At 42.2% G+C, this 27,511-nt stretch overlaps 1 protein-coding gene across 2 annotated transcripts in view; it reads right to left on the bottom strand.

Annotated features, from left to right (window-relative positions):
• UNC13B (unc-13 homolog B) overlaps window positions 1-27,511 on the bottom strand; it is a 198,376-nt gene that overhangs the window by 148,114 nt on the left and 22,751 nt on the right. For both annotated transcript variants that reach the window (XM_086629933.1, XM_086629934.1), the window contains exon 6: window positions 10,904-11,126. In XM_086629933.1, coding sequence (XP_086486059.1) covers window positions 10,904-11,126 — 223 coding nt within the window. The remainder of the gene's footprint in view (window positions 1-10,903; window positions 11,127-27,511) is intronic.

Genomic DNA, 27,511 nt, shown 5'->3' with positions numbered 1-27,511 from the left:
CTGCCAGCATTTCTGATTTATTTTCTGGGATCGTGAGATTATTAGAAATTTGTTTGCCAGTCACTGCTGCAATAATATCATCGACTTCTTTTTTATTGTCGGCATCTTGCCTGGCAGAACTGCTAACATTGACATCAGACTCAGTGGGAATATTTTGCTTCACACATGGCTTAGAGTTCACCGGTGTAGCTCGTTTTGTATTACTCTCCTGTCCTGGAGCTGTTTGTGGCTTTTCATCCAAAAAGGACGTCAAATTGAAGAAGCTAAAGCTAGTACTTCTTTGAGGTATGCTCTTCTCAGCAGTTGGACCGCTGGAGAATAAGGAGGGCAGACGAAACAGCCCTTCTGATTCTTGCTGCTTCCCACTAGCAGGAGCAGTAGCAGGTGCTGAAGGCTTTGGTTCATCTGATCCAGTGAAGAAGGAGAATATGCTCCTACCAGCTGGCTGTGCTGGCTGTGATTTCGAAGCAGTGATATCAGAAAAGCTGAATGGCAAACTGAAACCAGACTCTTTAGGTGCCTGATCTGGCTTTGGTTTTGCCTGATTAACTGCGCCTCCTGAACGATTTCCTCCTTGCTGCTTGGGTGTAACCGTGGGTATGCTGCTCTGCTGCACAGCTGACTGACTCGATTGGCTTATTTTGGGACCTGCACCCATCGGCTTCTGCGAAGCATTTCCAGGAGGTACTTTTTTACTCTCAGGAGACTCCTCCTCAGCTTTTCTGCTTCGTTGTTCCATTTGCACCCCAGGTCTAGGAGAGACATGCCTGTCCATTTCTTCTGTTCTCATCCCTTCCTTAGCGGTGGAGGACAGGCATGGCATACTGGCACTCTGAAGACCCCCAGGCTTCTCAGTTTGCTGTCTCGACTCAGTTGCAGTTCTGCTATTGGCTTTCGGCAGAGTTGTAGCACCTGGGCTTGGTTGAGAAGACACAGTCTCCACTTTGAAGAGATCTCCAAGGGATCCAAATAATGATGAGATGCTGGAAGTTTCCTTCTGTTCTGGCTGTATCACCTTTTCTTGTTTATCACTTTGACTTTTTTCCAAATCTGGTGATGGCTGTGGTGCTTTGCTTACTTGCGTTTTAAAGAAATCAAAAAATCCAGAAGCTTGGGGTTTGGCAGTTGAGCTTGCAGGAGAATCTTCTCCAAGACTGAACAATTTCAGAGCACTTTTAAACAACGTCTCCTCAGGCTCAGTGGCTGGGTGGCTCTGGTTTGGCTGTGGCTTACTAGGTTCGTTAATACTTGCATGCCCTTCAAGACGCCGGGAAGCTGGTGCTGCTTTAACAGGTCTCTCTTCTTGTACGGGCCTGCCATCTGGAGCAATTTGGCTCAGTTGAGAAGGAGATTTTGTTAATCCTGTTTTTTTAACACAAATGTTTTCATTCTGATTTAATTCTGGCTTTTTATTCCTAGCAGTCTCCAAATTAAGTTCTGATGAAGTACTTCTTCTCGGTTCTGATGTGACAGGAGACTTCTGCCCTGCATCTAATTTTCTATTTGGTGCAAGTGATAAAACATCAGTTTTATTTTGAGATGATTTTGACTCTGTGTCTGTTCTCTTCAAGGCAGAATCTTCTGATGTCTCAGGGTCAGGACTTGAAGACTTTCCAATCAGTCCACCCAAAGCAGAAAATAAAGAGCTAACTTTGTTCACTGGTGTTTTCTTATCTTCCTCAGTCTTTTTTGCTTCTGTTACTCTTTCAGTAGATGCCACGGTTTCTTCAGCTTTAGGGGCAGACTGAAACAGATGGAAACCAAAGAATCCTGATGACCCACTCCCAGTAGTTGTCACAGGGACAGTCTTATCCACTTCCTTGGTGTGGACTTCCTTACTCAGTGATTTATTGAAAGCGGCTCTGGAATGTGTTCTGAGATCAAGGGTTAGAGGAGACTCCTCTGAATAATTCCCGGTTTCCTTCTCAGGTCTGAAATCTACTTTGAGTTTTTGAAGTTTATAACCTGAGAAGTCTAATGGCTGCTCTCTCTGATAATACATAGACTCTTCAAACATTTGTGAAAAAGTCTCCAAATTCATGTTCATTAGCTGATCGCTCCTCTGCAAAGCTACTGACAAATCCAGGGGTTTATTTGTTGTATAATCATCTACAGGCTCTTCTTCAGCAAACCAGAACAGCTCATCTTTGCTGCCAAGAGGGACTTTAAAACCACAAACGGCAATTGTGTTGTCTTCTAGCACGGCTCTTGGAATGGAATCCATCTGAAAATTATAATCCCAGCAGTCTGGGTAGGAATACGTTTCAGGAGCACACACGTAGACATACTGGCCAGTGGGATCAGTGAGCAGCGAATACACATACTGGCTATCACTGTACATGTAGTATCCACAGTCACCGTCTTCTGATGGCCACCATATACCCTGCTCAAGCATCATCAGCCACTCCTGATACTCCTGGCTATAGGATGAGTACATAAAGCTCTCATCCATACTTAAAGTCTCTTGGTCAATTAGAGTCCACATAGTTCCATCACAGCCAGAGGAGTAGCTTAAATCCATGGGCAACTCTTCTAGTGAGTAACTGCCATCTCTTTCAAATGGTGGAAAGTTAGTATAGCTTTCACTGAGAGAATTAGCAGTCCATGCGTCATTTTCTTCTGAACAAACATCTTGAAACGTTAACTGGTCAAATGACTCATATGACATCACACTTAAATCTAAACTCTGTCCATCAAAATTGGCATTAGTCTGCCAGTCCATCACATTTGCATTTCCATCCTTTTTACAGAGATTTACCACAGTGTCATTTTCAGGCCAGTCCCAGAACTGAGGGGGCAGACCAGAGTTCTGGTTCAACACGTAGTAAACTGGTACTGCTATTTCACGAGTGTCAGCCAGTTCCCCTACTTCATATTCCCACTCAAAGCTAGAATGGCTTCTTGTTTCCTGGTACGCCGAGTATTGCTCCGTAAGGTTATAGCTTTTATTAGTCAAATTAAGAAATTCATTTGATCCTTTGTTTAGAAGAGTTGGAAAAACTCTGGATTCCGTATCCTGATAAGGGATATTCTTACTGTTTACAGGCTTTCCAGATAAGTCCTGTATCTTGTCTTGAAGATTCAGAGCATCAGGGAGCACAGGCTGCCGGCAGTGGGGTACATGGGGCTCAGCTGTTTTATTTACTCTTGCACTAGACGGGTGGTCAGTAGTTTTGGGAGATTCTGTTGTTTTCACATTATCCAATTTCTCCTTTGCTTTGGGCAGGAGATTTTTTAAGAAACTGGAAGCTTCCTGCTTTTCTCCAGTGCTGCTCTGAGTGTCAGAAGACATTCCCGAGTTGCTGGGTTTTGCCTCCGAGCTAGAATCCTCACCTCTATCAAAAAGCTTCATGAAGCCTAGAGAGTTTGTTTTCACCTTCTCTTGCTTACATTCAGACAAGTTTTCACTTGAAGCAAATTTAAACAATCCAGAAAATAATCCAGGAGAAGTGCTTTTCTGGCCATCACTCTCACTTTTGGCAGTCAAGTCTTGAATACTGGCTGTGTTTTCACTGGAAGAAACGCGAAGAAGCCCAGAAAGAAAACCCGGTGTGTGCTTTTTCTGTGTATCATCTGCACTTGTGGCTTCTGGCCTTCTGCCTGAAGAGATGGGTTCAACTGAGCTGTCATTTAAGTCTGGTGCGTTTAGTCCTTCTCTTGTCAATCCTCCTTTTACATTTTTAGGTTCCTCCTGAGTAGTCTTAGTTCTGTGCTGCTCTCCTGCAGCCTTAAAGGTAGCAGAGGCACTTTCCTGGTGTTTTTCTCTATTTACTTGGGCACTACATAGGTTTTCTTTATTCATGTTTTTTGATTGTACAAGTTCCTCCTTATGGTCTGACAAATTTGGAACAGAGCTAGATTTTAATGAAATAACATTTTCTGAATTACTGTTTCTGTCTTCAGGCAAAGAAATGCCACTAGAACTCTGAGGACTTCTTTGGTCCTGTGAAGGTCTTAGATTTTCTGCAGAAGAAAATTTAAATAATGAAGGAATAAAGCCTCCTTTCTCATTCGTATGTTCCTGCTTTTCTGAAAAACCCAACCCACTGAAAAAAGGAAGTTTCCTAGTGAAAGGAAACGAGTGGTCTTCGGTTGATGAACTATTTTGTCTTATATCTTCCTGAGACTTATGGCCTTTAAAAAGCCCAGATGTACTTTCTTTCTGCCCTTGTTCGGCAGAAGGAAGCAACAATTGACTGAAAGACTTTTTGAGTGGACTGAAGAAGCTTTCAGATGCTGTACCCTGATCTCGAGGCTTTGAATTAAGTTCCACATTATCTGTGTTTTGCTTGTTTCCCAGTCCGTGACCTGTAGTATGCTGATCCCCTAGGCGATTTGCAGGAGGCTGCTCCCTGGCAGTGGGCACACCCTCTTCCACAGCAGCATCTGGCTGATTTGTATCATGATGCAAATCTGACTGATTCTGTGGCGCATCCTGCTGCTTGGGAGCCAAGAGACCATCAAAACTGGCTTTCAGACTGAAGGAGCTGACTGAATTTGTGAGCCTGCCAAAGATTGAAGACACAGAAGTGCTATTTGCATTTACCTCTGCCTCGCTTCTAGTTTCACTCATCCGTATCTCCGGAATTATGTTGCTCGTCCTGGCTGCCGTCTGTCCAGATGGTATCTCGCTTCTGTTTGCCTCATCAACTTTCACAGCATGGCTGTCCTCCTTGGTGTGCTCCTCTTTTATGACTTCTGGTTTTGGCGCTTCCTTCTCAGAGAAGATCTTTAAAGGATTAAACATGCCTAGAACAGAATTCATAACCGAATGTTGGTTCTGCTGGCTGCCGGTGGTAGTTCCTTGTGACTGCTGGAGATGATGTGGTGCAGAAGCTTTACTGTCCATCTCAGTGGTTTCTGGCTTGTTGGAGTTTATGGTTTGGGCTCTTTTATCACTGCTCACCTGGGATGGTAGCAAAGAGTGAATGGAGAACTTAGTGTCAGGTTTATTGTCTGCCATCACTCCAGAAGATGAACTCTCGCTTTTGGACTTACTAGAAAATACATTTGAGATTCCGCTTTCTGATGAGTTTCTGGTTTCTGTCTTCTCTGGAGTGGAAGAAACAAGCTTTTCAACAGAGGCTGTGAGCTGCTTTGTGCTTGACCCCACCTTTTCAGTGAAAGAGCTGAACAGGGAATTCACCGTATTCTTCATACCTGACAAGTCTGACAGAGATTCAGATTTGCCCTTGGTACTTTCCTCCGCAGCAGGATGTTTGGTCTGTTCAGACTTCCTCCCTTCTGCTGAATTATCAGCACTATCCTGCTTCAGTGACACGCTCTCAAGATTTTTTCTGGTCTCTGGCAACGTACCAAATTTGCTGATTTCTTCCTCCTTTTCAGCCAAGTACTCTGAAACTGATTCTACCAGACACTGAAGCTCATCCATCGTGTCTATGTACTCCTCGCTAGGTTCTTCAACAGGAGACAGTGTTAAGTCTTGCACGGGATGACCATGCTTGCTCCCTTTAGTCTTGTGGGTTTTGTCACAGCTGGCCTTTACCTGGGAGCCCAAATTTGCAGGGTGATTGACAGTGAAGTTTCTTAAATGGCTGATGTCAGAATCACACCATGTTTGTGAAAGCGTAGCCAGTTCTTCCGCTTCATCGTCTGAAACAGGCGAATACTGGAACTCATCAGAAGCACTGCTGTCAAATTCCTCAAGGATATCCACAGGCACAAAGGCATTATCTGGCATCCCTATGAGTTTCATGTCTTCACTGTTACTGAGGTGAAGCGAGCCCTCATGGTTCACTCTCTGCTTGTTGGGCAACTTGCCACTTTTAACCATTAAGCCGTTTTTGTATGGACGCAGGATGGGATAAGCAGGCAACCGTTCCTTACTTTCAGAGCTACTGGTATATTTTCCAGTTCTCTCATATACTGGGAAATCACGATTAGGTTCAGAACTAGTTGCCACACCATTTAAATAAACCGTTTTCTCTCCAGGAAAGTGCAGGCTTTCATTACTTTGCAGGCTTATTCGTTCACCCTCTTCAAAATTGTATCGCAGCTTCTTTTTCCTTCTCCTATCTATTGTATCATATTCCTGAGGATACCTAGGGACATCTACAGACCCTGACTCCACACACACATTTTGGCAGCACCTGGGTCTTTCACAGTGATTGAAATTTTCCTTTTTTGAGAGAGTTTGCATCTTTTTAATGTTTTTTTCCTGCCAACTTCTATTTTTATGACTCTTTTCTAAGAATTCCTCTATTAGCAGTTTTCCTAGCTCTTCATAGTTACTCTCCTGTCGTTCTTCATCTTCAAAGTTAAATGGAATGATCCTGACTTTTTCTTTTCTAGCTAGAGATCCTTGTCTAAGACGAGAAACAGAGGAGGTGGGAGGGAAAGGAAGAGAGGCAGAAAAAAAAAATAGGAAGGGGAAAACAACAGTTTTTAAAAAAGCTCTAGAAAGGACAGAAAAAATAGTAATGAGAAAACATGCATTAAATAAAGAAAAACTAAAATCAGAAAGATCCAGAGATAACAAAACTGAAACCCTGCCAATCTACCACCATTACATTTCAATCAAATAGTCAAAAAAAGCAGCATGGGGTATGAAATTCCACCGGTTACAGTTGCACAAAATTTAGAAATGCCTGTTTGAAGGAGAACAGCTTTTTGTGATCAAGTGAGGGCACACAGCCTTGGCTGTACCAGTTCTCTGCTGTTACTTTTTTAGGCATGCTGAAAAAAGTCACTTATTACAGTAACAGGACTACTTTGAGATACAATGCCCACGCACACCATTCCACTATGCTGTGCACGAATTTCGGTCACTCCAGGCTGCAGACTTTGTTTTAGCAGTACTCATAAAGCACACAGGCACTTCGTTTCTCCTGATGGTGGCTACAAAGCAGAGACTGCATGAGAAGACTCAGAAGTCACTGGACTCCAGGGAAGTGGTGACAGGAGGACAAAATGCAAACTGTGCACACCAGCAACAAGAGCAGTTTCAGCTCCTCCACCACTCCTCTTTTCTGGGAGGGCTCTCACTGCAGCTAATGCCCTCAGAGGGCTCCTACCAACACAAAATGAAGATCCTCGGAGCTGTTACTGGAGGCAAAAAAAACAATGGTGATGGATATTGGCCCATCGTAAGCCTCAGCTGCTTTTCAGGATCTGTACTTCCCATTTATAAAGCATCTAAACAGATCCAGCAATCTATCCTTGTCCATTGTGGGAAAATGGATTAAAACAGCTAGTATTTTGCTACCAAACAATCTGAATCTCCCTAGAAACCCAAGTAAATGACCCTTGGGATTTTGAGATTAATTCTTAGCCCTTGGTCAGAAGGATTATCTCAACTGGTCAAGAACCCGAAGGCGTGCAGCAAGAAAGCTTTCTCTTTATCTAAATCTCACAAGAAGAGTTCCTGCCAGCCTACATAAAAATAAATAGGTGAAAAGCAGATGTAAAAAAATGAAAATGCTCATCTGAAAGATGCACTGCAGCTTTGTCTCACATCACTCATTGTTGAGAACTAAGAAGCATGAGGGCATGTGTGCCCTGACCCCGTAAGAGCAGGGCAAGAGAAGGGAAAGGGCACATGGGCATTGTATGGATACTGTTAATACAAGAGTCTTCATCTTGAAAGTTGCCTGGGGAACCCCAATATAGGATACCCACAGGATAGCCCTGAAAAAGAAACAGGTCATTGCATTTTCATTACTGCTGGTTTACTGCTTCATTTTCATCAGTATTAGCTAACTTACACTAATTGGAAAGACACTCATTACTTTAAATGAGCCCTGCTGTACACAGTTTAGAACACTTACTATGCTTCTTGCTTGCAATTTTAAGTGGGTAACTGAAACAATTTTCTTTAAAAAGCTAATGAAATTTAAAAGACTCCCAGGGCCACCATAGTTACTGGATCAAGCCCTTCCAAATCTCAGCTGAAAGCAACGAGAGCTACACGAATCCCTGAAAAGCCATTAGCTGTAAGTGCTGAACCAACAATCAACTAATTTAGGCATAAAGGAAATGACTTTTCTTTCTAATTGAGCTCCTTCCCCCCCCGTGTTTCCCCCACTATTCTACAAAGCATTCCCTTTACTACAAGTAAAAGCAACGACAAGTCCAACACCTGAGAGGAGAAAAAGATGACAACATCAGCCCAGCATCAAGCTACCACAGATCTGAAACAGAGCCAAGGCAAACAGCGAGTATCGGCAGAAACAGATCACGAGACCACTCCACAGCAGCAACAGCAAGGAGACAGGCACGCAGGCTGCAAAGAGGTTAACCCACCTATCCGACAGATCTGGAGAGCGCCTGCTCTCTAGTGAGCACTGGCGGCTTGTCATTTGACTAGATTCAGATGTGGACTCTAGGTCAGTTTGGCCACTCACAGTGGAATCTATGCTATCATATCGCCTTGGAAGTAAACAGAGCAAGAGCAGGGAGACATGGAGGACACATGGTTACACAAAATGAACATTGCAAAGAAAACTTAGTGCTTAAAAAAAAAAAAAAAATAAATTTGAGGAGAAGATGTCCGCTATTCTGAAGCCAGACTGGCTGCTGGCAGCAAAACACACACTCCAAGGGCAATAACACTTGCTGTCCTTAGGACAGGGGGGAATAAAATACATGTACTTCCGTCAAAGGAACACAGTCATGTGAAACAGCTGATAAAGGGCATCAGAACTTTTCCAGCCAAACCTAAACATTATTAGGAATAAAACAACCACCCAAGTGTTAGTACAGCCAGTTTCATTTGAAGCATTTTGGCACAGACAACTCTTTGTCCAATTCAAGACAGGTTCTAGCAGAACCTTGTCTGGTTCCTCCAGGTCTACCCAGGGCAGCCTCCTACAAGCTGTCATTTCCTCAGCAATCACTGACTGCAGTCTGCCAGGAACATTGATTTCATCAGGTGGCTGCCTGGTCCACAGCACTTAGAGCTGCTAGGACCAAAAGTCGAACACAATTCAGTTTTGCAATACTCGGCTACGACAGTGTTTTGAAAATATTTAAGAGCTACCCATGTGCTTCTTTTCAGCCAGCTCTTGTTAGAAATTTAGAATTTTAGAATTTAGAAAATTCTTGTTAGAATTTTCTTACCTTTCTGGTAAGAAAGAGAATCCTACATAGCTTCTTTAGAAAGTTTATATGCATTTTCGAAGTTTTAAGGTTAAATATGTAGTAAGAAACCCTGCTGGGCATGTGGAAAATGCACATGTGGAAAATGCACAGAGGAATAGGAGTCCTCAGAGGGAATCAATCATCATCTAGGACTTGCCTTCCAGGAGTGAAAGCAATTTTAAACCAGAGCAGACTACAAAGCTCTTAGTTTCTAAGTAAAATTTATCAATTCAGATCCTTTCATATCAATACCTTCAGGAAACTAGAAAAAATATCACATATTCCATTGTGATATTCTTTAACAACTCAAACCAGAAGTGCTTTTTAGAAGGTCTTATAAACGCATTTATCCATCAGACATAGTTAAAAGTTCACACATCCCCTGCCTCCAAGCAAGGTGAGCCATGAGAGATTGTTTGTATTGTGAACACCACCCCAAGAAGTCACGGAACTGCAAAAACACTCAGCCACCACTGATTTCTGCAGCCTGGGGGCCCAATATCACTGTTCAACTTGGCTCTTACGTAAAGAAAAAGCTTCAGGTCGTCTTCCCAGACTCTCAATGAGATCTTCAGCAATTTTACCACTGCAAACCAACTGTACAGAACAGCATGGGAAAGGGAATAACTTGTTTATACAAGACTTTCAATGAGCTAGGGAAAGGGCGCTGAGAATGACGTCATGCTGCAGTAACTGCATTTTGTGGGCATCTTGCCTCTGCTGCTTGAAATCTCAATAACAGTAACAATGTCAAATGTTACTGTTAACCTTCAGCTTTTACCATTAACGACCATAAGGCAAAAAGAGTGAAATTTAGCATGCCATACACCCTTGAGGACAACTAAATTCAGGTTCAGGCTTTAGAAGGCGAGAACGTTCTTATCCAGGGGGACAGGGTAGAACAATTCAGTTGTAACAGATAAAAATCCCTGCACCTCTTAACTGTGACAGTGTTCAAATAACTGCCTCTTCCTTCCACACCGAAGGCAGAAGCAGCAGCATGGCCTCTTCTACACACTCACTTCTACCAAGCTGACCAGCACTGTCCCAGTTCTTCTGCTTTCCCCTTGCACTTAACTCATCCTTTATGTGGATGAGTTAAAAAAAGTTTTGTAAAGTTTCTACAGTTCCCAGAACAACCAGTTGTAGTTCACAGCCATTGATCCTGGTATGTTAATGCCATAATGCTTAATAGTTAAAGATGATAAAAGCTGATTTATGGTCAAAAAGCTAATTTAGAGCAAGTAAACTAGCTTTCATGCAGCTCAGAGAAAACCAAAAGATAAAACACACTATTCAACAGCGCTACATGGTAACAGAATAAAAAAACCCACCTAATTGGTTACGGCCTTTCTTCTTGAGTACGCTGTTTTGGCAGAGCTAACAGAACAGGGGCTAACCTGAAACAGAAAATGATCTGCCCCAAGAAAGAAACTCCTAATAGCAAAACTCTGCTAGCTAGTGTTTCACCTGCTTGGGAGGCACATCCATGCAACGGTACCAGAACAATCAATTACTCAGCACTCTGGCCTTCAAAAGGTAAGGTGAAAGTACAACCAAGAATAAGTGACCTCAGAGTTGGGCCACCTTTAAAAGGTGATTCACTAAACTGCTGGATCTGGTGTAACATATCGCCTTATGGGGTTTTCCTGGTTCACAGCAGAGTCCCAGCTTTAACAAAACACCTTTCCATCAGGAGCCTTTCAGATCCCTTAAGCTGCCCTCCTTTACTAGCACCACACCTTCAGGGTCTGCGATGGAAAATCAATGGGAAAAGAAGAGCTGCCCAGAAGACAGCACCCACCTGATGGCCACATGCTCCTGATAATCCAGGTCATAATTCTGTAGGGAGTCAGCACAGGATTCCCGCAAGACTCCTTGCTGCTGCAGGCGTGAGGGTACAGTGAACTGGTGCACGGAGGCATTGGGCTGCGCAGTCGTGTGGTACGGAGGAGGAATGCTGTTGCTTGTCTCGCTGCGGTAGTCACTATCTCGATCGTCCACAGCACTGTCAGCATCTTCAAAGGCTAAGAGACAAAACCAGTTAAGGGGCACAGCTCTCTCAAGTTGTCTTACTGGGACAGTGAAGCCCATGTAGTTTTTAAAGAATGACAAAAAAAAAAGCTATTTCTGCTATAGATGTATCTCCATCTGGTAGCTGGTTATAACCTTTAGTTCCCTCAAGTATGTACCAAGGAATTCCAGTGATCACCTCCATACCTCCTTTCCCACTTCCTATCACAGGAGTTTATTTCTCTTTAGTCATTCCTAGTAACCAGATTAAAACATTTTTATTTAAAACAAACAAAAAACCCACCCCAACACCCAAAATTTCAGGTTCTTTGCTGCAGCCAAAGTGAAAGTTTAATTAGGAAAAACAACCAAAACACAAAAACAACACATTCTTTTATGGAAAGGAGCTCTTCCCTGGAATCTTTTCAACCTTTAAACTGTAATACTATCTCCTCTTCTCACCATCTTTAACCAGTACTCTACGGTTGCAGATTATTTTTTTTAGTGTCTTTTTTTTTTTTTTAGGTATTAATTTAAGTGAAACTAATGAAAAGCACTCAGTAGGAAAAGCAGTAGAACTGAGAGAACAGTTCTGCTTATAAAACAGTAATACTACTTCTTATAGGGTAAAAACTGCTACATTTAACACATACAGGTACATTAGTTTAAGTTTAGTAGTCAAGACTAACATTAGCCTTCATTAAGGAAAGCTCCTTCCCAGTAAGTCCCTCTCCCTGCCCAAACACATCTGCTTGCTAACCCTTCAGAAAAAGAGAGTGTGGAGTTATAGTGAGGAACAGTATCAAAAATACAATATTGGTGTGTGGCTGTGTTTGGCTGTGCAGGACGCAAGGTCATCTTCGCAAGCTTAAAGTGAAATACACACACTCTAAGGCAGTAAAGTGCACCATTAACATGCTTGAAACAAAGGAAAATAAGGTCAGCCACTATTCACTCTCTCCACCACCAAAAGCCTGCCTAAAAAGGACAATCAAATTAAAGCCCTCTCTGGTAAGGTATTCAGTGGCATGTTGTCCTACACGGCCATTCACCATGAGGCTGAACAATAAAGTGAAAGTGCTGTTTTCACACCAGATCCTTAAAAAACCCCTCAATTTAATTGGTGATATTCCAAGCAGATGCAATGCAACATTAGGAACACCTTTTTTCTTCCACTGGTGCTTCCCGCACCTCAAATTCAATTTCCATGTTTTTAACCTAAGGTAAAATATGCTCCTAGCGATCTTTTCAGCTCGTTCCCAACTGAGTAAGATTATATCACTGTCCTAAAGCAGACGGAAGAGCAGAAAACAACCCCAGCAGAAAACATGTCTGCAAAATACAGACTACTTGAAAAAGCCCAGCTCTACTCTCTCAAGTACAATCAATTCGATTGTCCGCACCGAAAATGGAGTTAAGCCTCCTGCTTTTTTACATTATAAACGCTGCAGAGTTCTTGTCAGTCTCTAGTCAATTGAATAGAAATGATTGGCAATCATATACTGCTTTATTCAGCTTTATTAAAAGCACAATGCCCATCAATTTTTATAGTTCAATGCAAAGGAGAAACACTCAACATGCTATACAAAAAAATCATTTGATATGCCAAAGTGCCAAACCACTCTCAGGAGCACCAAAGTTCCAGTGCGTGGAGCAAGGGCTGATCTATTTGTAGATCACAAGGCACACACCATCTTCAGAAGGACACCAAGCTATTACTCAGCTGAGCAATGTCATTGACAAACACTTGAGCCATACCATCTAATTAAGGTGCAATAATTACTTTTATTGGGACAGAAACACTGTTTTAAAGAGCTTCCTAATGCCTCATTTTGCTGCTGCACCAACTTCTTCTCATCAGATGTAACTCTCATTTAAGGAAAAGCCTACATAACTCTGATACCATGTAAAGTTTTTCCAGCTGTGGCCGCATAATCATTATAAGCACTTGTAGGGGCTTAAGGCATCCCAACCGAGTTACAGGTTCAGGATCTGGTAAAAGGCACCAGACCAACAGCTTTAGGGATAAACAATTTATCTCACCACGACAGTACAATAACAAATACAAATCAATAGTACAATTATCTGGGTCAAAAAAATAGTGAATCCAGTAACTCACTAATACTGGACTAAACTTAATATCAGGGCCATGCAAAAGCTGACACAATTATGGTCATCAGGAAGCTGGACACAGCTTCTCCAGGACGGCGACTCTGCCTAGCCCGTGGCTCAGAGATTTCCGAATGCCCTAATCAAACTGTTGCACAAGCACCATTCGGATTTGTTAACCAGTCATTGCATCTTGCCTCTGCACTGTCAAATGAAGATTTCCCATATGAACCACAGTATCTCTAAGCAACATCCAAAAATAGCTGATTAGCTTAAATGTTAATCAAACATTTACAGAATATGTGTCTATAGAAGGTGGCACCAGAATTTCTCCCGGTTCTTACTGATGTTCAGCATCAGGAAGTCTCTCAGAGGTCAGGATACAAAACGCCTTCCCGACGACACGTTTAAAGGACAGAAGGCTCCAGCTACCACAAATGTCAATGAGGCAGGAACGCACTGTTTCTCTGATGTATGCACCACGCATCTACAGCATCCATAGATGGCAATACCAGGCAGAAGTCCTCAATTGACTCATCAATAAGGACCAACTCCAGAAACTCTTATTCATGCTGAAGTGCACCTACCCTATGAGCGATCTCACTTTATTTAACAGAAGTGTTCACAAATGAAGACATTGCTCAGCCCGATTAAAAGCACCAAAACCTGGCCCACATGTGGCTTATAGCACACATTACCTTTGCAAGAAAGTATACTGTGAAACACCTGCACATGGTGATGATCCCATTCATTAACATGCATGACACTCAAATTTTATTTAAGCAAGTGACTGACAAGAACTTGCAGAGGCAGCTTTGGGAATGCAGCACCCCTTCAAAAGGAGGGGACAGGCATTACAGCCCATGTTTCGGCAAAATATCCCTCACAACACACATGGTGTGGTAAATTCAAGCACTATCTTCTTCAAACAGATGATGCACCAAGTCTTCCACAAGGAAAGTTGCAGCTTGGTCTCTGAAGACCAGTTAATTAATAACAAGACACATAACAATAAATATAAAGTCAGTTTGAGAAATTTCACGTATACCAAAGAGCTCTCAAGGGATTAAAACTTTCTTTGTCACTGGACCCGCTGCATAGAGAGTGGGGGGTAAGGCTGAAGGGGCAGGGCAGAAGCATGCTGTTCAATGTTTAAGGAATATTCATGCATATAGGCAGCATAAGAAGAAACCCATTAGGCAGTCACATCACACAGTAGGATTTTACAAAGAGTGGGAAAAACCAAGGAGACAGCTTCTCTGAAACAAACTGCCTCCTGGAAACCCTGTTATTCCTCCTCACTCCTGCCTCCAGAAGTTATTACAACATTGCTGCAGGACAGAACACATACAGCTCTTAATATACTGACCTCAAAACCACTTGACACAGTCCTGTCATGCCAGCTCTTCTAGTCACATCTAACCTCTGGCAACTTTCTTTACATCAAGCTTCCGGACAGGAAGGAAAGCTAACAGCAAAATTATTACAGGTGGATGGATGAATGCACTTCAGAAGTGTTTCTGTTGTTTTAAGGTCCCAGTGCACAGCGGGAGCTCTTCTCAAAAGGGTGCATTCAGCTGAAATGGCCTGCTGCTTTTCTAGCAGTGATGTGTCACCAGCCACTGGTGACACAAACTTGAGCAAAAACTCAGACAAAAGCAGTAAGTGCAGCACGCTGAGGCACTGGAGAAGAAGGAGGTACATGTAAGGTTCTGTATCTCCAAACTCCCACTACTTCTCCAAAATAAACCATGGAGCTTTCCACAGCTTTTGTTTATTTTTGTAATGGTAGAAGAGAAGCTCGTGTACTAACTGAAGGAATGACTTCCAGTCAAAGTCCAGAAGAGATCTCTGCCAGCTCCACACCAGGGCCTTTGCAACTCACCTTCCTGACCCTTCATTCACTTAAACTGCTTTTCACAATAGCTGCCAACAACTTATCTCCTTAAGTTTCAGACCCCAACACTACATTATCTACCAAACCATCAGTCACCTCTGACAATCGTGTACACTTCCTGAAGTCTTGTAATCAAAATGTGCACCAGTTTAAAGAGGACTATTGAAATAACAAGGAGGAAAAAAAAAAAAAAAAAAAATCGCAAAAGGACACGAGGGCATTTTTTGGAGGCTCTTCTATACCTCTCCATGCTAAAAGCTCATAGGTTTTGAGAAATTATTTAAGAGAACCCCGCAGGTCATTAATCCATCCTATTGCCCTCACCACTTAAAAATACATCAGAAATTTGCATCATTTTAAGACAGCAAGTTAGCAATATTCAGTCTTTTGTTTAAGAGCTTTCGTAACATTGTTTTTCCCACTTGAAAATACTTTCTGCTGCTGAAACACAGTCAAGAACTGGACTGACAGTCTAATATGCAAAGACTGCCTTGAACATCTCCTACTCTACTTCTTTAAGTCTTTCCCTTTCCTAAAATGAAGGCTGGTGAGCAGCACAAGATGTCCATTTTCTTAAGTGCCCTCTGCCCAGCTAGCAAGGCCCTGGGCTACGGTGCTCCATTTGCAAGAAGTCCTCACCAGGACAGTCTTTCAGCTGCCAACATGCTGTTTCTGCTGCTTCCTTCTCAGCTGCTGTTGTAAGTTTACAATTAGAAATATATTTTTCATTACACAGTCAAGCTAATAGAGTACACTTGGAAATATCATCAACACTGGCCCAAGCCTGCCTATAAGGATGTTAACATGACTTCTAAGAGGACAGCACAGAAGGATGAAGTAGAGGGAGGGGGGAGGGGAGGGAGGGAGCTCCATGAATACAAGTACCTTTTTAAAACGAAAACACCACACACCAACACTCCACGTAAGTAGGAAAAATACCCTCTGCACAACCCTCCTAAATCTCTGACTTTATCAATGCCTAAGCACCCAACTTCTCTCCCAAACACACAAAACTGAGGAATAAAAGAAAGCTATTTAGGGCACTAATCTTTGTTTCAGTAGTATACAAAAGTTTAGTTAATTCTCAGTTATCCTATCACCTCTGAGAACAACCCCCAAACAATTGAGACATCCAACACTGACAGTGTGAGGAAGTTGGTCAACACTGTTGATGCCCAAAGAACTTATGGTTTGATCGAAGACAAGACAAAAAGGAAGACAAAACATATGGTGGGAGCAGAAACTAGGAAGTCACTGGTGGAAGACTTCTAATGTGCAAAGCAGGACCATGTGTGAAATGCACTCTAACGTTAGCTGTACTTTAGACTTAACTTACTTGGCTGCAATGAGGGTCCTCTCCAAACTCCGCTACGACAAAAATGAAAAAGCATCAGGCAGACTCTCCTTTCTGCTGGCAGCAGTCACAGTGATATTTCTTTGCAGGCTCCCCTAGCAACACCCTTGTTCTCAGTTTCAACACAGTGAACAGATACCTTCATTTTAAAGCTGATGGATCAATCTTTGCCGGTCTTATGGGCATTAGAAGCTAGGCACTGTGTCTTGTGCAGAAGCCTTGCCTGCTGGAACCTGCAGGACCTTCTGAAAGTGGAGATGCTTCATGCACATTTTTTTGAAAAATTAGCAAAAACCTTGTGGCCTCTGCAAAAGTTACCACACAAGTCTTCAGGTGCAGGCATTACCTCTGCAGATCAGACACTCACAGTCTCCGAGAGTTGTCTTTCCAAGGCTGGTAAGCACTAGTTGAAGCAAAGCCCTACAACTTTGGCCACCGTACTGTCTCACTGAGCTTGAATATGCTACCTACCCACAGCCCTTCTATCACACTGCTATGCACTAGCCATTTCTGCTTTCAGATTTGCTCACATTTGTAGTTCGTGGAGTATCTGTGATCACTTCGCCGATGACACTAAGCTGAATAGTGCCGTCGACACGCTGGAAGGGAGGGATGCCATCCAGAGGGACCTCGACAGGCTGGAGAGGTGGGCCCATGCCAACCTCATGAAGTTCAACAAGGCCAAATGCAAGGTCCTACATCTGGGTCGTGGCAATCCCAGGCACAAATACAGACTGGACGGAGAATGGATCGAGAGCAGCCCTGAGGAGAAGGACTTGGGAGTACTGGTGGATGAGAAGCTCAATATGAGCCGGCAATGTGCTCTTGCGGCCCAGAAGGCCAACCGCGTCCTGGGCTGCATCAAGAGGAGCGTGGCCAGCAGGTCGAGGGAGGTGATTCTCCCCCTCTACTCTGCCCTCGTGAGACCTCACCTGGAGTATTGCGTCCAGTTCTGGAGTCTCCAACATAAGAAGGACATGGACCAGTTGGAGAGGGTCCAGAGGAGGGCCACGAAGATGATAAGAGGGCTGGAGCACCTTTCCTATGAGGACAGGCTGAAAGAGTTGGGGCTGTTCAGCCTGGAGAAGAGGAGGCTCCAGGGTGACCTTATAGTGATCTTCCAGTACCTCAAGGGGGCCTACAGGAAAGATGGGGAGAGGCTGTTCAGGAGGGCCAGTTGTGATAGGACAAGGGGTAATGGTTTTAAAATAGAGGGAGGTAGATTCAGGTTGGATATTAGCAAAAAAATTTTTTACCATGAGAGTTGTAGAACACTGGAACAGGTTGCCCAGAGAGGTGGTGGATGCTCCATCCCTGGAGACGTTCAAGGCCAGGTTGGACGAGGCCCTGAGCAACCTGATCTAGTTGAAGATATCCCTGTTCCTTGCAGGGAGGTTGGACTAGATGACCTTTGAAGGTCCCTTCCAGCCCTAACCATTCTACGATATCTTTGCATCTAGTAAAACAATCACTACAGATTCCCTTGTGTTTTTCAGTTACTCCAAACACTGATTTGGGTTTATGCAGCATGAAAAGCAACACAAAAGATGTATACAAGCAGAAAACCAGAATCACCGTTACAGGAAAAGAATAATAGTCCAATTCCGCCATCTTATCCTCAAATTTCAGTAGAAGGCACAAGCAACTCATTTAAAACATGGCCAAAAGAAAGCTAAACAGTGAAAAAAATTAACAGCCAGCCATCCACATAAATATGAAGATTCAGTGAAAGTAAAAGAAAACACAATGGAACAGATTTTCTATATGCATGAATATTTCCAGTTTCCTCACACTGGAGCATGCTGTATCACTACAGGATCAGAAAACTTGCAAGAAATCAAACTGTTACGTACTCAGCTGCTCTCCCCATCCGAAATAACTCCAGTTGCCTGCATGTAACACAAATGGCAGCAAAGAATAGGAATGGAAAAGAAAGCTTAGAAAAACAAACCACAAGCATACTTTTCATGTATTTAAAATGCCTTATAGATTGTGAGCTTGAAAATGTAAGAATTTTTTCTTTATAAATACAACATTAAATTTCTTTTGGGGCTTACTCTTCACTCACCAGTTTGTTTATAAGACATTCTGAAGATTAAGGTCACTACAAACTCTAGGAATTATTAAGCAATCATGCATTTATTAACACAAGTAGAGACAACAGTTATCAACACGCTACTTAGCAAGAGCAGAAAAACACCGTTATTACCTCACACACGCGTTATGAGGATTACAAACAGAATGTCACAGAAACCAGAGTCCAGTTAAGACCAGCATCTGATTCCAGGCTAAACAGTGCAAGTCAAGTGGCAAAAGTTGCTTCACGTTTCCACTTCTGCCCCCTTTCCAGAATAAAGCCAACCCAGTGGTGAAAGCACCATACCAGTAATAACAGCGTGGAAAACTATCTTTGTGCATGTAAACTAGTGTTAAGTGAGGAGTACTTTGTTAGCTAGATATACACACCGGTAAAAAACTTAAGAGCTCTCACAGCATGCTAAGGATGCAAATAGTCTACAACAAAGTTAACTCTACAACAGTAACCAAGTCTCTCCACATTGAAATTGAAGTTTACAACAAGTTCATGCTAAAGATAAACTGCTAGTTGGTAAGACAGTTGAATTATTACTTATCAATATCTATGTTGTCACCCCAAGGTCATACTCAGTACAATGGAAGCAACAATCTACTACATACAACCCTCAAAGCACCTTGGAAACATGCACACAACTTGCAACTCCAAGAAAAGCTTCAGTATTTCTAAAAGATGCTGTGTAAAAAAAAATACTTTAAAAAGTGAAGTTTACAGGAGTGTTGATGTGTTAAGTGCAGCAGGCAACGAACAAATCTTCCACATGCAGTCAGAAAGCAAGGGAGAGCTTTCTGTCCTGGCTGCCAGCCTCACCTCCAGCCACACATTTCCAGGAAGGAGATAGCTCAGAGGATTCAACAAATCCCTCCCCCCGCCCTCATTAACAAGACTCAAAGTTAGAATGGGCTAATTGTTGCTTTTAGCTAAATTGAAAAAAAAGAAAAAACAGTTCAGAAAAAAAAATCATTTTTGTCCTAAAAAATCACCACCAGACTAGTACTTAAATAAGCAATTACTGGTTTTGGTGATTAACTTGGCTTCCCAAAGGTTTAGTCCCTATGCACATGTACTACAGAGGAGCTCTGTTACCATTTCACTTCCAGAGAGGAAGAAAAGATGGGCAGGAAAAAGAACAATAGGCACAGATGTTGACTACCCCATGGCGAAAAAAATCAAATCAGAGTTTAACCCTTTCTCCCTGTCTGGGAAATAATGGTGCACCAGAGCTACAACCAGGTTGCTCCTTTGTTCCCAGACATAAAAGGTTTACAAAGCAACGCGGTTCCTCAGATACACCTCAGTACTTCAGGGTTCCTGGACTCTAGGCTCTCGTACACACGCGTGGTGCTTTGCACAGGCACAGCCATAGCTGAAGTTTAAGTGGCACATTATCTAGTAGAGCTTCAAAGGTAGGTCATTCCCTTTCGACTCCTACAGAAGTAGGTAGAGCAAAAAAACCTAACACGTATATGTCATTTTATCATATTATGTCATATTGCTTTGGTCATTAAACGAAGCAGCCCTGACCAAGCATGTGCATGCAACAAATTCAATGATATTTTTTTTATGGGGTTGATTTAGAAAGAACCACATATTAAACAGGTATAATGCTGAATACATGCAGTTTCCATGGAGTATAAAAGGGTTATTCCTCTCCTGTCTACAGGAATAACAAATAAAAACTTTTTTATTGTTTACAGAACTTAACAAGTGAGAAAAAATGAAGTCCATAGAGGCAAGCACCAGCAGACCACAGTCGGAGAGATGACAAATGCTGCTTTCTCTGATCCACAGCAGCAAGTATGACAAGCCACCACTTGGACAATGCATCTCAGCCAGCCATGCTGGCAAGATGAGGACATACACAGATGCATCAGACGCCTGTCAGGATTCACCAGACAGTGTTTACATGACCCTGACCACAAGGCTGTCATCTCAGGCTTGTTTTTTATGACAACAAAAATCCACAGATTGCCTAATGATCAGCTTTGACGGAGGCCTGAGTGTTTTTGAGGGGAAAAAGAGAGGAGAAAGAGGAACATACAACCAAGCTGGCAAAGAAAATAGAACTAAAACACATGCAGCAGAGATGAAAAGGGAAGACAATGAGAAGAAAGAGGCAGGGAGAGCAGGAGCATCAGCGCAGGACATGGGGTGAGGGCTGAGGAAAAAGAGCAAGAAGTTCACAGAACTCTGCACTGAGCTTTAAATTGCTGTAATAAATAGTTCATGTTAAAGAGAAGACAATTTCCTACTAATGTCTAAGTCAAAAAATAGCTTATGTATATCTCGTTCCTGAAAATCCCATATCACCAACACATAGGATAGCAATCTCAGCACCTCCTTCCATCAAAAGGTTCCCATCTCAGGTAAACAGCTAGAGGCAAAGGAAGCCAACATTCATGAATCTGCAGCCTGGATTACTATTAAAGATCCAGAAAAACTCTGCAGTGGCACAACATTATTACACTCAGATTACCTGCTAGTTAAACCCATGTCATTACTCACAAATGAATGTACAAGTAATATCCCAAAGCAACTGGGGAAGAAACACCAGAAGATACTATAAATTTCCCAAAACAGTATACCGATCAGAAAAAACACAGAGGAAATGGAGTTTACCCGTCCTGCACCTTTTCTCAAAGACAAAACTCCCAGACTGACAGCCTCTGCACAAACCTCAACACAAACCACTGTAACCTGCATGGAGGGAATGAGCAGCTTTTAAGGGAAAACAGAAAGCCTGACCTCTGAAATCAGCTCCCACTGTTCCTAGCCCTTGTTTCCTTCACAGCAAATGGCCCAATGGTTGGCACAACACTATCCACAGTTTCAAACCACAACAAGGAGAAAACCACCAAGTGCTAGGAAGGATGCAAGGTCTCTCCTTGGAGAAGAAATGTTACCACCTCCCATAGACGACAGTCCTCAAACTGATAGGGATAACTCCGAGCCAGCTACTTACCTGTGTACCTTACTGCTACTGAGTTCCTCAGGAACAGCAGGTAAACCCCACAAACTTTCAAAAGCAGATTACAGACTGCTATTTCCATGACTAAGACAAATAACAGTCAATGCCCAGCAGGGCAGGGTGGAGAAAGGTGGAGCTGCCTTTAGGCACAAGCTCCTTCTCCTGCAAGTTTTCTCACAGTGAGAAGTTGGGTCTTGGCTACTAGAGACTAACTGCTGGCAATGCTGCAGGAGCAAATAGAAAAAGATGCAATAACAGAGAGTAAGGGATTTTCAGCCAGAATCTCAGAACTCCGCTTGTGTTTGTTTTTACTAACACCCACTTCACATCAGTGTCTAACATTTTGGATAAAAGATGAATTTATTAAAGATTCAACACATATGCTGCTTCGTTTAAGATTCAGGAGTTAACAGTATATATCTCGGTCCTTCAGCATAATCACAGAAGACCTAGGCTGACAGTCTTGATATTCTGAAGGTTAATGAAAACAGAGTTTCTTTTTAGCCTTTTCATGTTGTTTTTCTGTTTCATAAAAATAACCATGCATAACCTCGACTTGTTAGAAAAAAATCCCTTCCAGATCACCTTTGGGAACAAACTTAAGCCTGTACAAACTTGAATTGAAAACCCCAAGAAGTCCACACAGACGGGAAATTTAAAGTTGTAATTCTAAATCAAACAACATCCACATATATTAACATCGGAATGGATGATGCAGACAAATCAGACTCGGTATTCTGTGTGCTCTTAAACACCAACAGTGTGTGTCTCAGTTATCACATTATTTTGTATTCATAAGTTTCACTACTCAAAAAATGAGGTTTCATATAAACCTCCAATTAAGGACTAAGAGATGCCAGCAGCCTGGTGTCTTGGAAGCTACAACATTCTTGTCGTTAACACATTTTATAAATCACATCTAAGCTCCCACAGTTAGCTCAACATAACATATGCTCGTTCTGTGTCTCAATTATGCAACTATTCAAGGAGGAACTCCTCCTCCCCAATTCACACTACCAAGCCTGGATCAGCGGAGGCACTGTAGAAAAGCAGAATATTCCAAGTTTTGAATGCTGTCTGATTTGATTGCCTGCGTGCCATTTTGTTTCATTTCTGTTTACAAGTCTCTGGGAGCGGCTGGGACACACTATCCCCGTCAGAACTTTATCATTTACTGCTGTCCACTGCTTACAGTCATGCTGGTAAATTATTTAATCGTCCTGTTATATCCCATGCTGAGAGAAGGTAGAGAGCATCTAAACAAGTTTATAAAAGTAAACTGAGCTCAGGAAATTACTCTATGTTTGGTGCTAATGAAGTACTGTTTATAGAATACAAACAGAGCTGGCAAGGTCCCGGTCAGTTCTTTCTTCTTGGTTTAATAGATCCACTTTTTGCCTGGCTAAGCCCCTCAACACAGTGCACACAGACCTCAGACTCCATAAAAATACACATTCTTCCAGTATTCAATGTGCTTCCTGAAAAATTAAACATGGTATTTTAGTGGAGTAAGCTTCTAAAATACAAAACAAACTTTGAATAGCTTTTTAAAACGAAATCAATTTTTCAGTAAGTAGGATGACCAAGAAAGTTTCATATCAAGTACCACCACTTCCAGTTCAGTTTTGGAACATCACAAATGAGGGCTAACACCTCTGCACAAAAGGAGATGAGAAAGCAGAGGAGGGAAATGAGCTAGAAGGAGCTGACAGGGACAAGGGCAGGCACTAGAGTATGACGCTAGAGTACTCCTCTTGCTCACTGCTCCCTCGTTTTCACCACATTTTACTCTAATTTAGCATTCAGTTTATGCTGAAATTTTTGAGTATTTTCTTTCATTAAATGAAATGGCCCTTCTGGCCACCTCTACCATGGCTAAACACAATCAGACTGAGAGCTGAGAATTTAAGCTGGGTTCAGATCACCATCAAGTCACTGAGTATCCACTAAGTTACTACAAGCTTGTACAACTCATTAATAACTACAGTAAAGAGAATCAGGCAGAGTGCCACATAATTTTACCTACAATGGAAAAACCGTAACATTTCCATCATTGCACTCATACCTAACACAGCTGTCTTGTCTTAAAAATTTCTGGGCTACTGAGTCACACAGACTACTTGGCTAAGAGAAGTAAACAGAGGAACCAACAGGAGTTTTATATACTCCTCATGAGATACAATTCTGGACTACAGTGAAGCACCTAACGTTACCTATATGCATAATAGCACTGAGCAATATAATGTTGTACAGCAGCTGAGATAAAAGATTTAGTGCCTTTTTTCCTTCTGCTTTTCATTCTTGGGCCTTCAGTAAAAGTCTCATTGCTCAAGGACACATATTTATGACTCGTGTATAAAGTTGAACAATATTTTTTCTATCAGTTTAAAATCTTTGATCTAACTTTTAAAACAGTTATATTCCACTGTGGTAACAAAATTCAAATTAATTTTCTATCATTGTTATGACATTAAAGGATGACTGAAGTTTCAGAGGCCTTAAAAAAAACTCCAGCAGAAAAAAAAAAAAAAGAAGCATTCATGAAGAGCACTAAACAAATTATGAAACCTAGAGTGATTAACTGAGCATTTTTTTTTTTTTATCACTGCTTATAGAGAAACACGTCAGTATTGGCCATGTTCAGCATTTCAGAAAGAGCTTTAGGTTTGGGGCTCATTTAAAAGCCAAAGCTTCATTTCCTTGCCAACACCTTTCAGAATACAGCACATAATCTAGGAATACAAATACTAACAAAGTACATTTAGAAGATCAGCAGCAAAGCCACTGATCTGCTCTCCTCTAGAGTTCAGCAGTAAGTCAAACTTTGTTACTGTATAATCTTCTAATATAGCCAGTATTCTTATTTTTAACTTCCATTTGCTGAGTACTTTTCCTTAGACATATCCAGTCCTGAGCAGGAGCTTTATCCTAAAAATGCAGGCAGTCATTTTAGAGCAAGACCTTGAATTTGTGTTCCTTTGAGCAGACCTATTGTGCCTTCAGCCAGCCCAGGCAGCAAGCACCACAAAGCCACAAGAAAACAAGTCTCGCAGACAGGATTTATCCTAAACAAAGAGGAACAGGAGCTGTCAGTCAGTCACAGGCAGAGAGGCCAGGAAATTTGCTTTCCCAGCCCATCAGTGAACTACCACAGAACAGCTCATACAATGGTTTCACTTGTACAGACAAAAGTAGTTTTTCTTCTGCCTAGCTTAATTTAAAAAGAGGGAAAACAAAAGTCATTCGTGTGGCCTGTTTTGAATTACACTTAATATTTTTTGAGGACTGTTGTAAGGCTTGCTGTTTGCACTGCGGCCAGCAGTTTTGCTCTTACTAGAGCACAGCTTTTCAACAACTGCAGCAGGATCTTTAGTGTCACCTACCCTTGAGAAGGGTAAAATAATCACTGACCTCTTACCTTACTCTTCCCAAACTGCTCTGGTCTAGTGATGCCATAGGTAGCTGCTGACCTCTGTTGTTTCTAAGCACAGAAGCAGGCTGGTAACCAGAAAAGAACCAGCAAGAACCCAGACGTACAGCACACATCTCTAAAACACAGAGGGCAGCATCACTTCAGCCGACTGTGCTGCCCATCACTGCACTATTAGAGATCATACAACTCTATGAACAATTAAGATGGTCAAGTTGTGGCCTGCTTAAAAGCATTTTGATGCTGCCTAGCCTTGAGACCCTGGTATAGCACATCATTTTTTTATATATACTGTTACTTAAGAGAAAAAAAAAATCTCTTAATAGGATGTCATTTCAGCACATTTGCTGCCATAGAGTCAGTTCACCCACCTGAACACTGGTGGATGGCAGTCAACATCTTTGACTAGAATAAACCACAGGATCCAACAACAGTGCAAGATGGCATGTTCAAACCAGTGCACATGTAACCTTGGATGTCTACGATTTTATTCCATGAAAAAAGGCTGCAATGCACATCCTGCTAACCAAGCTTTTGAAGCAAGAATGTTACCCATCTGCCTTGAACCCACAGCCTGCCCAGATCCATGCACTCAATGCCACTGCCTCCTCTAGAACTGTACCACCCAGGTTGTGGAAATCCTGGCAGCAGCATCTGACAGCCCCAACCCAATGGCATATTACTGGCAGCATAAAGATGCCAGCATCCACAGTGCAGCACCCTAACCACAAAATCAGTGTGGATGTTATCAGGGCTTGCTGGGGAGTCAGGGGCAGGGAAGGCAGTTGTCTGGCTTTTCAGCAGACAAAGCTCCTCATCAGTGCAACAGAAAGCACCGTAATCTCAGCATCAGAGTCAGTCTATGCAGAGAAACGTACAAGCCTCCCTGATGCATCAGTGGAATTTGAGACGGATTTTGCAGAGCAAAAGACATGCAAGATAGAACTATGATGGTGCACTGTGGTCTATCAAGGTCCTACTGTGAAAAGAGCAACCCCACTGACTCAATGAAGTGGAAGAAAAACACATGCAGAGAAGGGAGGATAAAGGACTCTCAGATTATCAGTCAAAGATAAGAGGACAGACATAACTGGTTGATTCAGTGTCACTTGAGTTATCTTTTCTGAGAATCGTACTGAACAAACCTGCTCCCTTCCAGATTTGTAAACTCCCTGGCAAAATGTATAGGACAGTATTTACAGTAGCTGGTATTAACTAAGACTGACAAATCTTTTCCACAAAGATACAGACTGATTTTCTCATTCCCGTTTGCAGGGTGTCTGCTCCAAGTCAGAGCTGCATTTAAAATACTGAGAGAGTGACTCACTTATGGATTATAATGGACTTTTATGTTGCCAGAAATGATCTTGAGCGTACCAGGAAAATAAATCTATACCTACCACAATAAATAACTTAGAGCTTATTGACTCAACGAATGCCAAAGTAATCAAATAACATTTTTTCAATCTGCTTCATTTAAAGTGAGTTTCCAGACAATAAAAGCTTGTTTTCTTTTTAATTTACATCCCATTTCAGGTTGTGGGTAAAAGACAATATGAGGATGATGTTATCCAACAATGAGGCATCAAGAAATTAAGAATTACAATTACATTTAATAGAAACGTAAACAAAACTGGTTCCATGGGTACTAGACTGCTCTGTTTATTGCTTAGTATCACTGAAAGTTAAATCAATTGGAAGCATGAGGTCTTTCTAGGGCAGGAGAAATATATAGGGAAGCACAGAAGTTGAGAGGTAAAAATGAAATGGCTAAATACGATGAAGGAAAAGGCAGGAAGTGCCAAAATCAGTAGGGCTTAGAAAAGACTGCATGTACAAGAACAGACCCACCTGCTTCATTTAAGAATAGGATGGAAGCCCAAATGTTGCATTACCTCAGAAGTCATGAGTCAGACTCTTCTAAGAACAAAGCAGTATCTGAGACTGTGAAAGTGGGCCTGAAAGCTCCATAATCTCTGGAAAAACAAGAGCACCTAGCCTGGGCTGAGATTTTCCACGGCACCATGCCAAGGCAGCAGCCCACGCATGACCAGAGACGAACACCCACCCTCACAGGTCAGATGCTGGCTTTCAGACACAGCCCAGCTTTCTTCTCTCACACCCTGCTCCATCCTTCTCCCCCTCTCTACTCAGGGGAGATAACAGAACAATTTGCACTCATGCAGGACGTGGGGAAATAACCATGAGGAAAGGTGGTTTAAGAAGGGGATAAGATGTGTATAGAAAAAATGGAAGCAGAACAGGGCAGATATAAAATCTAATTTTAACATGTAAGGACATGTATTTCCCCATTTAATGAACGTGACTCTGCCTGCTGGGGTGGGATTTTATCTAGCTAGGACAAAGAATCCAGAAGAGTCTTCTGAGAGCTGCAAGTGGGCTGAGCAGGACATTAGTGGCATGTGCAGTTATACTGCTGTTTCTTGAAATGCAAGCAATGAATATGGAGTGTTTTGCTGCACTTTTGCTTTATAGTGCATGAGGTTTCAAGATAACCTCATATTTATTAAGGATTTGAGAAGATA

Source organism: Tauraco erythrolophus, chromosome Z (assembly GCF_009769465.1).
Source record: "Tauraco erythrolophus isolate bTauEry1 chromosome Z, bTauEry1.pri, whole genome shotgun sequence".
NCBI lineage: Eukaryota > Metazoa > Chordata > Aves > Musophagiformes > Musophagidae > Tauraco > Tauraco erythrolophus.
This window is presented reverse-complemented; position numbering and strand designations above follow the sequence as displayed.